This window comes from Lygodium microphyllum, chromosome 29 (assembly GCF_053477565.2).
Source record: "Lygodium microphyllum isolate KBCC chromosome 29, Lygodium_microphyllum_v1.1.10, whole genome shotgun sequence".
Taxonomy (NCBI): Eukaryota; Viridiplantae; Streptophyta; class Polypodiopsida; order Schizaeales; family Lygodiaceae; genus Lygodium; species Lygodium microphyllum.
Window position 1 is genome coordinate 28,669,833 of NC_141163.1, and position 15,505 is coordinate 28,685,337.

Below are 15,505 nucleotides of genomic sequence, written 5' to 3' on the forward strand. Positions count from 1 at the left end.
CTACTACATGCACGTTCTCATCATGTAGTATACTACTATGCATCTCATTATGCAAAGCACACCTAGGCAAATTCTGAGTTGTCTCCATCGACGGTTCCTTACCATTACACCACCATCCTTCTTTACCCCTTTCCCTCGTCATCGACACCCTCAAGTGGTTGGGTTAGCTTGTTTGTTTTGTGATATGTTAGACCTAACCATCCCTTTTCATTCTACCTACGAGACAATCACTCCACAAACCATATTTATTTCAAAACAAAAAAGAGTTCTATGTGATTCTATTTGCCTTTGCAGATCCTAGTGGGCCACTGAGCAGCCAATGAGCATCCTTTGTCCGATGCCTTGGCCTCTCCAGGGTGATCACTTGGACTCCCTTGATAAGATAACCATCACCTCTATAGTCTTGGTAGACCATTAGGCACCCAATGTGCACCCTGTCCTATGTCCTAGATGTCGTGGGGTTGGACACCTTGGGAGAAAAATGGGCTTGAGCTTCTTAAGTCCCTTCCTGGTTCCAATGTTGGACCTAAGAGGGGTTGTTGAGCTAAAAATTCATTCCATATTGATTAACTCTTTAAAACAGCCCCAAAACATGTAAATTATCAAAAGTTTCATTACACAGAGAGCATTTCTAGAGAGCTTTCGTATCCCACATGTAAAACCCTAATTTGGGAGGATCTTTCCATGTCTACAAATAGACAGGCCTCCCACCATTCAGCCCTAGCTTTGTCTTGTAGATTTCATCTATTAGCCCTCTTCCACTAGCTGTCCAGCACCCAGTGGCTACTGCTATGTGGTCTACCTCGCCCAACCTTCCACTGTAGGTTTCAGCCATTAGACCTCTTCAACTAGCTGTCCAGCTCCCAATGATTGCTGCTATGCGGTCTACTATGTCGCCCAACTTTCCACTATTGCCGATGATCAACTATTATCTTCAACCGGTTGCTTTTATGTTTTCAGCACTTTTCTTCATCAATCTCTACTCTAACTAGTGATTACTACACTCGAGATCCGTCTCCATTGGACAACACATATCGACATCTCCCTCAGCGTGCTCCCACGAGCCACCAACTATTGGACAGTTCTGCCCTTCAGCATCTTGTAGATTCTTTCCTTCATTTACAGCATTGATTCATTCACTTCAAAGTTCTCTTTCTTCTTTGTTTATGCCTGAGTTTTTGTGTTTTGCGTTTAGGGTTTGAGTTTTGCATGTCAACATCTAAGTCTTTATGTTTCAATCATGGTCATGCATTCTCTGTTTCCTCACTGCAAACCCTAGCATATCTTTACAAATATACCCTCACCTTCATCCTAGTTCAAAAAATAAAGTGAAGAAGCGTACATCTTCTTCCACTATTACAACCGAGTCTATCTTCCTTCCACATTAATCAACTATAGGATTCTCCCTCAACTTGCTCATCTTCCCAGCAATCATGGCTTGTAGATAGTGCTCATTGCCATTAGCATGTGAGTGCAAACTCACAATTCAGGAATACAAGAGTTACCAGTGGAAGAGATTATATGTGTTCTTGTCCAAGGTTCCTCCCGTCGTGCTGTTACTACCGTTGTCGCGCCCTCGCACTACCCCCCATTTCTCCCGCCTTGCCCCCCTGTGGTGCGTTGCGCCTCCCCTACCCGCCAAGCAATCCCCCCTTCTATCCGACCCTCGCGCTGCCCCCGCCTCTCTAGCCCTACGGCCCCCTGTCCCGTCACACACCCCGCGTTGGTCCCGTCTCTCCCGTCTGCCCTCCCATGGCATGTTGCGCCCCCCTCCCTGCCAGAAATCCGCACGTCTGCCCCTCCTTGCCACCGCCCCCTACCACACGACCTCTCCTCGTCCCCAAGCTGCCCCCTTGACCTCCCTCTCACTAATCGCCGCAAGCATCCAATGAGCCACCGCCACCTAGGACAAACGTCCCCTCCTCTGCCATTTCGACACCGCTACCTCGCCTACTTCGCTACCAGCACCTGTAAATAGCGACAGCCCAAAGCAATCAACCACCCCCTAGTTGCTCCCTCCGTCTGCAACAACATCCCCCCCCCCCCCCCCCCAGTAGCACAGCACCTTGCTCAGTAGGTCCTCAACAGGGACGCGCAATGGAAACCTCTAGTCAAACACCGATGCATTCTGCGAGTTCCCCCCCCAGTTAAACACCTTGCACATCATCCTTTCTGAGGAACAACTCTTAGCCATCGGTGCCACGGAGCTGAAACTGAAAGAAACAACAATCTTTGGTCAGGTCGTAGGACACTCTCCATCCAATGCCCAAACTTCAAGATTGGCACAACACAGATCGCGGAGGCAATTGTCATGGGTCAAGGGATCTTCATGGTTCGGCTCACCTCCGCAAACACAACTCATGAGCTAGTGGATAGCTCACCTTATGCCTCCACGAAGGGGGTCATCTATATGGTTCCCTGGTATAGTGACTTCACAGTGGAGGAATTTGCGCTCCACAACACGTTTCTCAGACGCCCAATCACCCTTCTATTCCCCGGACTGGCAGTAGAGTATCGTCAGTTAGTGGAGGACTTTGGACGGCTCTTCAGCACAGTTCTTCTTGCCTCCTTCGTGGATGCAGTGACAACCGCAGGAGTCCCGAAGGTACAGGTAGCAATGAAAGATACAAAAACATACCTAGGTTTTTGGAGATCAAGGCAAGCAGACACTCCTTCAAGCAACAAGTTATTGTGACTGGGCAACTTGGGCAGTGCCTGCGATGCCATGACTTTGGGCATCAGGAAATAGATTGCACGTGCTTCGGAGAAAAGGCAGCTCCGCCGGTAGACCCACAAGTGGATGCTAACGGTTTTACATGGGTCCAACGAGGACAGAGGGGGAGACAATAAGGGGGGGCCTCAGTCAACCCCTCAGACACAACCATGCCAACAGAGAGTAGGAGGGCGGGCGACAGACCCCCGACAGAGCACCCTGCAGCACCCCCCATCTCGTCCCAGTCAGTAGGCTCACAAACCTCCACCCCCGCCACCCACGGAGACATCGCAAGCTACCCCACCCGAGATCCCACAACCCCTATACCCACCCCCTCCTCATGGATCCCCCTCAACCCTATCCCACAACCTCCCCCTTCCAAGGCCACTTGCCTCCCCCCCCCCAAACACCTGCCTCATAGCTCCGATTACCCCACCATCCCCCAATCTTCCTCCTCCCCACCATCTCCCTCGCCGATCAGTCCCCCTGATCCTCACCCAGTACATGTAAACCCCCCCCCCAACCCATCCCTCGCCTTCCCATGGGGGTGACGAGCCTCATACTCCAATATCTTCTCCTCACCAACACCCTAGCCCCCCCCCCTCCCCACACAGCCACTAGCTCATCTGGCCCAACCGCCTCTCACTCTTTCCCTAGACAGGCACAACTGCTCCCACCGAAGTTTTTCCACAATGGTCCTTGGTCCTACTTGAGAGTTGCGAAGCACAAAGAGTTTCCACTACCTCTAGAGGTGGGGATCTTCATGGTCCGCAAGTCAAGGAGCGGCAAGGTCCATTTACTAGCACCACCCGATGGACCAAACTATGCTTTCTTCTTTCAGACCTCTCATTCAGGAGACTGGACGATCACACAAATAGCAGAGGAGGTGAGGGGCCAAGTTGCAGACCACGTCTCCCAGTGGATGGGAGAAAAAGGACTAGCACTCTTTTCCCAACAGTGGTCAGGTTGCATGATGAACATTAACTGGTGGGCTCGAGCCGAGGTCCCACATCTGAGCAATATTTTTCGAGCCCCTCCACAGTGGAGTTCACCAATGGATGTGATTGAGTGGCCCCTCGCACAGGCTGCCCGCTTCTACCAGTGTAAAGAGTCACACCTCTCAGCCTAGTGGCTGATAGACGCCCTGATGGCACCACCTAGAGCATCTATTACCCCCATGATCTGCCCAAGAGCCACCATGGGGGAATGGAGTTCACCTTCCAGGCCTGTGGCAAAGCGCATTCGCATGCCCCATAGCTTCCCGATGAGTTTACGCCTAGCATCCTGGAATGTGAATGGCCTCCACTACAGTGGGGCATGTGGTTCCAGGAAGTTGAGTGTTCGGCAACAGTTGCAGCCTGTCCTTGCCGGACAGATCGACATCTTACTTCTTCAAAAGTACAAGCTCACTCTCGTCCAAGCCCATTGAGTAGGGGAGGTACTTCCAGGTAGCTCACACACCCAGTGGGAGCACTCCATCAGTGCCCACGACAAGAGTAGAGGCGTATGCACGTCTATTGGCCCGAGGCTTACCGCTTGTGTGTGAGACCACGAAACAATTGTGGCAGGGAGGGTCCTATGGATCAAACTGGGCATAGGGAACCCATGCCTTGGAGTCCTCAATGTCTATGCTCCTACGGAGGTTAGGACACACAACACGTTTTGAATGGAGATTGTAGCAAAACTTCAAGACATGGACTCTTGGATTATTGGAGAAGACTTCAATAACCTGGAAGCCTTAGAGGACCAGCAGGGCAAAGACAGAGACTACCAAGGTATGGTAGGCGAGGAGAAGAGGCATGGGAAGTCTTCCTCCTCGCGGTAGGAGCACGTGATGCCTAGCGGGACCCAGCTTTTCACAAGAGGGAGAGGTCGCTGGACTTCTCTTGGAGATACAGGCGGCTAGGCGGAGCTCTCTTGGAATGGCTGGACCGGTTTTATATGGGAGAGTGGGGATGCTCTCGAGGAGGCAAGGTACAGCAGTTGGCTGGCACCACCTTGTCTAATCACTGTCTGGTTCTCCTCACACTTGATGCACCAATTTCAGCCCTTGGCACGCAATTCTATCGGACCCCTGACTCGATCTACAGGAGGGAGGACGTGAGGAGGCAAATTGAGCAGCTTTCAACTAGGGAGTGGGACAAGAGGGGACCGGATCGCAGAGGAGGTTGCAAAGGTCTTAGCCAAGTCAAGTAGGATCTACCAAGAGGCAGCCCTACAGGCCACAAGCAGCAGAGCTGGGAGGAGGAGAGAGCACTCCGACGAGACCTAGCAGTCACACAGAGACTACTCCAGGAGGCACTAAGGGCCCCTTCACAGAGAAGGAATTAGCAGAGGCTTTCCATGCACAGGATGGGCAGAAATGCCCGGGTGAGGATGGACTTTCTAAGGCGTTCTTCACTACCTACTGGGAGGTGATGAAGGACTCTCTACTGCTAGCCTTTCAAGAGATTTTCAGCTTAGGAAGGATGCCAGGGAGTCTATCGGCAGGTCTTGCCAGTGTCCTCCCCAAAGGGGGAGACCGTTTGGAGCTATCCCAATGGAGACCAATCACCTTGTTGTCAATGGCCTATAAGGCACTGGCCAAGATGATCACTAGTCAACTCCGCCCCATGCTTCCAGACATCATTCATGACACACAAACAGGTTTTGTCCAGGATAGGAGCATGCTAGAGAATGTTCACCTTCTTCGAGGCGATTGAGTAGGCTCACCACAGTGGTCAGGGATTGGTTGTACTCCTCCTGGACTTCGAGAAGGCCTATGACAAGGTTGACTCGGACTTCTTAAAGAACACTATGGTGAGGTTGGGATTTCCCCAGGCATGGATCTGTAGGGTTTCTGCACTTTATAGATCGGCCACTAGCAAGGTTCTCATAAGTGGCAAGAGGGGGGAGGAGTTTCGACTGGAGAGATCCGTCCAACAATAGGGCTCTCCTCTTGCCCCCTATCTCTTCTTACTCTTTGCAAAGGCAATGTCATACTTCCTCCGCTCACATATGAGCGAACTACGTGGCCTTCGACTCTTAGTCAGGGAGGAGACGGAGCTGCTAGACTCAGAGTATACAGATGATACCGCCCTTTATATAGAGGATAATGAGCTGACGTTGGAGAGAGTGAGACTAGCTTTGGAGGTGTTTTACACTACAGTTGGAGCGAAAATCAACTAGCAAAAGTCGATTGGTTTTCTTACAGACCAGGACTCTAGCATGGAGTGGGGCGTCCACTTGGGGTTTAGATGGAGACCGTCCAATACCTAGGGTTCCAACTGGGCCTTGACATCACTCCTGCCCAACAGTTTCTTCTAGTTTATGACTCTTTTAGGCAAAAGATGACCTACTGGAGCACTGTCCGTCTTTCCTTAGTGGGCCGAGCCCTGGTGGTCAATCAGGTCATCCTAGCAACGGCTTGGTACACAACCTCGTGTTGGTGCTTCTCCTCGTCTTGTGTGGTTCAACTTCACTGCCTAGTGTGGAATTTTCTCTAGGCCGGCTTAGACGGTTCTAGGGATTCTCGGGCACAGGTGGCATGGGCAACCATCATCTGGAATCGGTCTGAGGAAGGGCTTGGGCTCATCGACCTAGAGTTCCAAAGCCTGGCCCTTTTGGGCAAGCTAGTAGTCTGTGGGCTCACACCAGAAGGGCAAACCTGGAAGGTCCTTTTGGAGAAGGGTCTCCAGGAGTGCAAACCGAGGCTTGGTGGTGGTTGGAGGCCATCTTTGAGATGGATCTTCATGACTGCCTAGATCACACCACCCAGATCTTCCTTCCTCCGCAACCTACTTCGTGTATGGCAGGGCCTCCGCAAGGCCCTAATTCAGAGGTCCCCAAGATGCCAGGAGGAGACGAACCACCAGTCGCTGGTCTGGAACCCCTAGGTCAGAGATTGGGACGAGATACAGATTGGCGAGCTCCCCCATATCTAATGGGTTGGATGGGAGGATGGCCCTGCTCGTACTATCAAGACATGGCGAGAGGTGTACAAGATGGTGGATCAGGAGGTGTTGCAATGAGAACCAAGTTGTCAGCGAGGAGTTAAGGTGAGGAGAAGAGAGATTGACTCAGTGATCCCTCAGGAGTGGCTTGGACCTCCCGGTCTGAGAGGCAGCGGCGCCTAGTAAGGTATGGGCCGCTAGATTCTCACCGGCAGATATCCCTTTATAGGTGACAAGTAGAGTGGGTGGTGCCTCCTACAAGATTTTTTTCACTGTGCAAGATGGGGGGGCATTTTGTCCTTGACAGAGCGCAACAGGATGAGGAGATTGTTGTCCTTCCTTGAAGGAGAATTCGTGTGGTTGGTCTCCAGGGGAAGACCTGGCATCTGGACCCTTATGTGCCCTAGGAGGAGTTCCGAGAGTGGCACCTCTGGATATGGGAGAGCAGACCACTAGATGAGCTGAAGTGGGACCTTGGAGAGTGGCTATGGCTGGGCCACTGCGGTCGCCAAGACACCATTGAGGTTCCTGGAGTACACAGCCAGGATTGGTACAGGATTGGTAGATATGTACTGATGCAAGAGGACATGGATTTGGCGCCTTCACGTAGCAGATACTAGGTGGAGCACAGCATCACGGATGCCTTTTGTCAAACTTTTTGGCACTACCTGTGGGACAGCTGGAAGCTGAGAATGGTGTCGTATTTCCTTTGGCTTTTGGCACATGGAGGTCTGGCAGTTGGGAGTTCGTTGGCCCAGACACAACAGGATGAAGGGTGCAAGCGCTGCCCACAACAACACTTGGAAACCCCAAAGCACTGCCTTTGGTCTTGCGAGGCGGCACAACTCATGTAGAGAGCAGCCTACCGTATTCTCCGCCGTGTAGCACCCAGTCTTGGATGTATCTTGTGGGGGGCTTTTTGCTGGCAGATAGTTAGTCAGGGCAGTCACCTTTTGTACAAGGCCAAGATGCAAGACACAATTTTCATCATTGAGGCTAGGTCTTGCACAGTGGTCGGCCTGGAGGCTTTACCCAACTGCCAAGTACTGGATCCCACAGCAAACACTCAAGAGGTATGGGAGATCATAGGAAGTCTTTCAAGATGGCACATCTAGAAGGGACACTGTCAAGAGGTTTTTGGCGAGCAGTCCCTTTTAGTACAGGTGACTTTGGCAGAGCTTTGGACTTCCATCATCCACTCCCTCCACGGCCGGTGGGAACAGTTGCAAGGCAAGTCTCAATCTCGTCAGGAGCTCCGTCTTCACTTTCTACGCACTTGGGGCGGCCAGGACCTGTTCTTCATGATGCAGGCAAGCAGCCCCAAATGGCGATACACCACCACCCCCCCCCCCCCCCCCCCAATGGCTTTTTGCCCCCATTCCCCCTAGACCGCCTTGAGAGGCTTGAATACATGATGGATTTGTGATTTGCATCAGCTCCGGCTAGTCTGCTGAGCATGAGCACTCCATTGTAATCAGCCTTTTGAGTAATATATTTAGCCAAATTTTACTTGCAAAAAAAAAAAGAGTTAGCAGTGTACATATGCTAGGCGCTGAAGTACATATCTTGGGTGCCTAGACCTTCTATCAAAGTACATTTCATTTTTGAAGCAAGTGCATTGGATGTGGCTGGCTAGTATTTTGAGCCAAATTAAATGCTGGCTGATTGGTCATTATTGTTGCATTATTCTTGTCTATTTACAAGTTTGTCTCCTCTGAGTTCACTTGTGTTATTCAACAAATACTCAATGCACTGCCTCCATTGGAGTTGCTAGCATGGTATCAGAGCCTATGTCTCTTGGTTTTAGTGCTGGCTGCTTCTGTGTTTGACTGCTGTTTTTGGGTCTCATCGTGCAGAGACTGTTCCAGAAATTCATTCAGTGTAAGGTGAAGTAAACATCACTATCATTACAAGCATGCTCCTTTTCTTAACCGCTAATATCACATTAGAATTGTGGTGTGCAACAGAGAAAAAATGGAGGATTGGCACTGCTTATCACCTACTTGTTTGGATACATGTAAGATCTACGCCTCACATTTTCTGTTTGGATACATCTAAGATGATCTACATCTCACATTCGCTGTTGCCTTGCATATGTTGATCCATTAGTCTATAGGACAGTCAGCTTTGAATTTGGTACGCTATGGACAAGGCTTTGGTCTCTCTAGAAACTTTGGAGTCTCTGCAGCCAGAAACTTGATCCCCTTACTAGGTCTCTAAATCGATCACTTCATGCTCGCTTTCAAATAGAGGATAACCCTCAACAAGAACTTTATACCTTCTACCATAGTTCTGCAGTCCTTTGTAGGGAACACTGCTGAATCACTATTGGGCACTAGACTAGCAAGTTAATCTGAAACTACAGTTGAAAAGTTGTGTGAAGGGTCAGTATGTGTGTTTGGTAATGAAGAGGACTATTATTGACAAGAACTATCAGGCTAAGGCCGTTTTCGAAAATGATTGTTCTAGGGTAAAGGGGCCAATATAGTGACATCTAACAATCCTCCGTTATAAAAGAAAATTCCAAGTGAGTTGCATAAATGTTTTTTAATGGTTAAACTATTTATATTATATAGAGCTCAAAGAAAAAATATTGGGATATTTTGATATTGTTATCAAGTAGCCTTAGTTACAAATGAAAGGTTCATAAAAGAGGGATAGTGAGGGGCCAATAGAGTGACACTCCAGGATGCATTGCTTTAGGGTTTTACAAAATCTAAAATATGAAAAATTTTACATGGCTCAATTGTTTGACTTAAGTTAAGCTCATTTGTAATCTTAAAAATTCCATATTATATTGTTAAGTGGCTAAAAAAGCCACATCTTTCTTGTAAAAAAATTTACATGGCTTAATTGTTTGACTTAAGTTAAGCTCACTTGTAATTTTAAAAAATTCATATTATATTGTTAAGTGGCTAAAAAAGCCACATCTTTCTTGTAAAATTGTCACTCAATTGGGGTGGGGTGTGTTTTCCTTTTGGAGGGCACACGGCGCTACTTTATTGGCCCCTTTACCCTAGCTGCAGCTAAGGTGCACCCATCATCAGGCTATTGTGGACCAGCCATCTAACAATTGCCTGCTATGACCAAGTTATTTCACAATTACCTTAATTGATACAACAGAGCCCAGGCATAAGCTTGAATCCTTGATCAAAACTTAAAAGAAATGATGGCAGAAAAAGAACACTTACTTCATACTGCATGAATAGCATGTTGCACAATGCCCACATGGATCAAAGAAACAATTTCTGTATCTTTCAAAACATATTATACACATGTACTCTTCCATGAGTTCACCCACTTCTTGATCAAAATCAACAGGCATATTTGAAGATGAAGTCTCTGAAAACTCATTTCTGACCAACTTTTCTTCCTCTTCTGTGCCACTTGTAAGAGCGGTTGCCTCTACAACAGGCTCTTGGCTCTCTTGTGAAGTTTCAGTCTCGTGAGAAGGCCTACAGAACACTAGCAAAATCAACATGACAACTGCCATGGCCCCTGCAATATAATACCAAACGGATACTTTAAATGCAAATCTGTCCTACAGCAAAACAAGTTAGGCTTAAACAGCATGTACAATATAGGCAAAAATACTGTCTAGTGATACGCCACTTACCCCAAAATATAAGGTAAGTAATCCATCTCTGCTCAAATGCAACACCCACACTCCATGTGTTATTGTCTTCTTGCAGGAGTCTTGCACCTTCAGTAACCTTTTCACAGGCAAGATAATAGATGTTCTTGTTAAAATTGAAACTTTGGAGTACATTATGCCTAATTTACAGTGTGCGTCATCTCATGAAACAGCTGTTGTTCTATGCACACCATTCCTGAGTCATTGGGCCACTACGAAACAAGATAGAACTATAACAACTTGCAGCAAGTACATGCTAGAGCATTGGTGTCTAAATCTCTGTACTGAGATGCAGGCATGCATGCATATAAAATCATTCAAAAATGTACTAATCTACCCACCACACACGCACATGAGTCATGTTGATTAGTGTACATGCAAACATGAATCAATAAAATAGAAAGATGAATCTTCTTTACTCAATTTATTGAACAACAAATGCTTCCTCGTTTATTAAGAAAGAAAAAACGAATCTTCACTTAGAACACAAGCTGGAAAAAGAGTATCAACTTGTCCCCTCATGGTTGAGTGTCACAGGGACATGTATTCTTTAATGCTTAGATTTGGCAATATTATTGTGCACATGTGAAGTGCAAGTCATGGTGATTGGGACTGGCTGACTATGGAGGAAGCCATTTAGAGGCTTAGTCAGGAAGGAGGGGCTGTTGAATGTTGTTGGTGCATTGTGCGACTGCCGGATTAGCTTTGAGACACGTGATAGCTGATCACACTGCATGACAAGACAAGGGTAGGAGGCTTCCTTCTCTCCCTCGGTGTAAGGTGGGAATAGAAAAGGAGGGCTTACCAATCGCACCAGAGTTCTACCTCCCTTTCAAAGCTGTTGGCACCATCTAAATTGCCAATAGAGCTACCATTCAAAGGTAGTCTTTTTCATCAACTTTCTCTCTCATCCAATGACATTCCCTCAAAAATTCTCAGAATATTCCAGGCCCTCATGACGAATAGCAATGGTTAAGAATGCTTGGGTAATCCTTCATAAACTTTTCATCTATCCATGGCACACCTGCTACATGTAAATTTTAAATTTTCACAAGAATTTTTGTGTCACAAGGCCCCTTCTTGTGGTTCGACCCTTGTGAAACAAAGTGTGTTCAAGTTCAAAGAATTGTTATGTTTCTTCGACTTCATGGGGATCTTCAATAATGGGTTCCTATAACTCTAATATTATATAAGGCTTCAACAAACTTACACGTGGTTCCATACTTGTGAAACAAAATCTATTCAGCTTCCAAAAGTTGTTCTATTTCTTTGACTTCTTACGGATCTTTAATAACAGCTTCCTCTAGTTCTAGTCCGATATAAGACTTCAACAAACTTATATGAAAAGCATTGTCTATTTTTCGATGAGTAGGAAGATCAAGTCAATAAAAAACTTCATTTATCAATATCAATATGGTGGCCTTTTGGCCTTTCTAGGGAAAGTTGATGGTGAAGATCTTCCAAAAAATAATCTTAGATTTTTTCCAAGAGTTTAAGTTACTCTTGGTTTTCATTATTCTTTTCATATCATTGACATGAAGTAAACAACATTAAACACAATCCTTAATTGCTCTAGAGACTTTACACTTATCGTATTGAGTGCTCCCTTATCTCATGGACACTTTTTACCTTCTAGCTAGGAAAGGGTTTTTCCCCTGTGGAAACACCCGTCAATGAAAGTGGTACTTAGTACCTTAGGAATTGTACTTTCATTCATTCTCACGTTTTCGGCATAAGATCAACATAAGATCAAGATTCACGAAGAATTAAAGCATTATCTTCCCTGTTTTGAGATCGGTATTAGTAAATATAACCTTCCAACACTCTCTTCTCTCTTGCTATTCACTTGTTTATTGTAAGTGTGTGTGAGTGTATACGTGTTGCTAAACCCTAACCTAACAATGGTATCAGAGCATACCTCTTCTCAAAGGCCACCTTGCTTACGTAGCGCTATAGCCGCTATTGAGCATTCAACTCGGTTCCTCTCTCTTTTCTCAGTTTGTATACCACCATCAGTTCAAGCTTAGTTTCCTATTGCATTCCTCGTATTGCATGCCATCAATTCATCTCAGCAACACCGGCTCAAGTTTGCATTGACAATCCATTTTCTTGTTGAATCGTCAAGGCAACCTCGTTAACCCCTCACATCACAACTCTCCATCCTTTCCAACTCCTCACGTCACGCATTTGCCTCATTTCCTACCAAATAGATCACATTGATTAGATTCATCAATTTCTGTCATGCTTGTCAATCCCGACCAACCACCACACACCTATCTACCGCAACCAATCTGACATCAAACACGCCACACTAAATCTGACACCCGCTAGTCTGACACTCAGCCAACATCCATTTTCTACCTATGCACATGGTTCCATCTTTCCAAAAATATTTTTCCATTAAAATATGCAACTCCCAAATCTTAATCAACATTATGATTCTATAAATTGCTTATGTTTGCATGCAATGCCCCTGTGGAACACAAGATTAGGAGATTTTGCAATACCAAATTTTTTCCAATTTTCTTTCAAATTTCTTGGGCTTTTGTCTGAAAATCCTGAATCTCACAAAAATTTCGGACATTTTGCACTCTATGTTCATCTTGCACTGATATTTAAGGTTGTTCATATTCAAGCTCCAATTTTATCAAATTTTACTAACTAAATTTGCAGCTTTTGCAAAATTTTTCAAAATTCATTAACATTAAGACCAATTACACCTAAATTGACATTTACACACATTGAATCCCTTTTGATTGAAGATTCCTCATCAACACCATCAATTTTTTGAAAATTTGACATTTTTTTATCTTCACTTTGCTTTATTTTTGTGTTGCAATTACATTTGTACTTAGAATTGCGACTAGTTACAAAAAAACTAAAAATTTCAACAAGCAATGGCCAAAAAGAATGATTTGCTCAACATGCTTTGGAACTCGAAAAAATTAGATAGTACTAATTATCCTGAGGATACTAGCCACCGTGTATACCCACATGGATTAATTAGTGCCATCTAATTTGTCCGATTCTCCAATAATGTTGAGCAAATCATTTTGCACAACCATTGCTTGCTGAAATTTTTCATTTTTTGTGTAACCAAATACTGTCCCAAGTATAAATGCAATTGTAGCACAAAAATAAAGCAAAGAAAATACTAAAATCTCACAATTTTTCAAAAAAATCAAGGCATGGATGAAAATTTTCCAACAGAAAGGGCTCCAATGTACACGAATATCAATATAGAAGGTATAGTTAGCCTCAATGTCAATGAATTTGGAAAAATTTCACAACGGCTGCAAATTTAGTCAACGAAATTTGGTGGAATTGGAACTTGAACATGAAACACCCCAATTTTAACACAAGATTGAGCAAAAATTTCTACGCATTGAGTGTAAAATCCCCAAAATTTTTATAAGATTCGGGATTTTCAAGCAAAAGCCCCAAAATTCGAAAAAAAAATTAGCAAAATTTTGAATTTGTTGCAAAATCTCAAAATTTTATACTTCATAAGGACATTACGCACGAATAGGAGCAATTTAAAGGTCTTAAAGCTGATTAAGATTTGGGAGCTGAATATTTTAATGAAAATTTTATTAGACACACAAGGTCATATGCGCAGGCAAAAAAAGAATTGTAACCTAACTGTCGTGCCAACATACATCAAATTCAACATGATAAGTCTAACAACGGACTGGCCAAGGCAAACAAACATATCGCAGCTAGTCAAGGCAGACAAGCATCACAAAAGTTGACAAGTCTTAACAAGCACAATCTATTTAGCAAGAAACGACGCGACTACGTGACGTGAGGAGCAAGAAAACATGCAACTACGTCATGTGAGAAGCTAACTAGGCTTGTCCTGATGATTCAAGAGAAAAACCCATTGTCCATGAAGGCCTGAGCCAGTGCTGCTAAGACAAATTAATGGCACGTAATATAGAGAATATAGCAAGCAGCCGAGCTCAAACTGCAGGTGGTGGCATGTAAACCAAGAAAAAGGAAAGCAGCTGAGCTTGAGACTCAATGGTGGCTATGGCAACATAGGACCAAGATGGCAGCTGAAAGGTATGGCTTTGATACCTCTCTTGGGTTACGGTTCAGCAGCACATGCACAGTCACACACACTCATAGTGAACAAATGAATAGCGAGAGAGAAAAGAGTGCTAGAAGGTCACATCCACTATGTGAGAAAGAATAAAACTACAATCCCTAAGGTACTAAGTACCACCCTTTCTGATAGGTATTCACACAAGGAAAAACCCTTCTCTTGCTAAAAGTTATAAAGTACTCATGAGATAAGGGAGCCTACCAAAACCTAGGAGAAACACAATAAGTGTAACATGCTTTACCTAATACTTATTACAGTAAATGGGGATACTCTGGCCAACACTTCTCCTCGAGATAAGTACCCTTGCCATAGTCTGGGCACTTGAGCTTTTTCTCCTTTTTTTCATCCTTCTTGTCCTCTTACTTCTTGTCCTTGGCTTGTGTCTTCTTCTTCTTTCCTCCACTTGTACCTGCAATAAATGCCTTGGCAAAGCCTAAACCACTAGCCCCAATCTCTCTGAGTTGTTCATCATGCTCCAAGACAAGCAATGAAAGCTCCTCCCACAAGAGTATCTCTTGAGTCCTCGATGTGATAAGGCTGGTGTAGAAGACACCGAACCGAGGAGTTGGCAATTGAGTCAAAAGGATCATAACCATGTCTTTAGAGAATATCATCTGACCAAGAGAGGCAAGCTCGCGTCTCATGTCCTTGATCTTCCTGATGTGCTCTTTCATAGAGAAGAAATCATCAAGATCAAGGTACAATCAAATACGATCCATTCGATCCGTCCAGTCCGTGGACTTAGTACGATACCCAACATACACAAAAAAAATATCGGATAAAGTTCGATGTTCCGTACGGTCATTAAAAAATGCATAGAAAATTAAGGGTTATGCTAATCAATATTACTTGTTTTAACATGAGAGTCGCTACCCATGAGGTAATATCCATCCAATACTAATACAATTTACAAACCACAAATATCTTTGCTTTAATTTTCAACCACCAATCATGGACATAATGAGAGGTTGAGACAAAATGTAAATCCAAGACTCTACTCACAAGTAACTTCCAAGATCCAATTTTATTTATAAAATTAAAGATATATGCAATAGCTCAAAAAAAAAGCTAGCTGCAGTGATGGACCACGGTTCATGGATTACAGTATAACAAGTCAC

At 45.1% G+C, this 15,505-nt stretch overlaps 1 protein-coding gene across 4 annotated transcripts in view; it reads right to left on the reverse strand.

Moving 5' to 3' along the window:
* The window catches only part of LOC148010481 (E3 ubiquitin-protein ligase APD2-like), an 85,290-nt gene that overhangs the window by 16,766 nt on the left and 53,019 nt on the right, over positions 1-15,505 (reverse strand). For 3 of the 4 annotated variants that reach the window (XM_087671853.1, XM_087671854.1, XM_087671852.1), the window contains 2 exons: positions 10,262-10,358; positions 9,837-10,143 (listed from right to left, as the gene is read on the reverse strand). In XM_087671853.1, coding sequence (XP_087527979.1) covers positions 9,837-10,143; positions 10,262-10,358 — 404 coding nt within the window. Of the gene's footprint in view, positions 1-9,836; positions 10,144-10,261; positions 10,359-15,505 lie in introns of those variants that run through there. The other variant, XM_087671855.1, reaches the window with a different exon arrangement.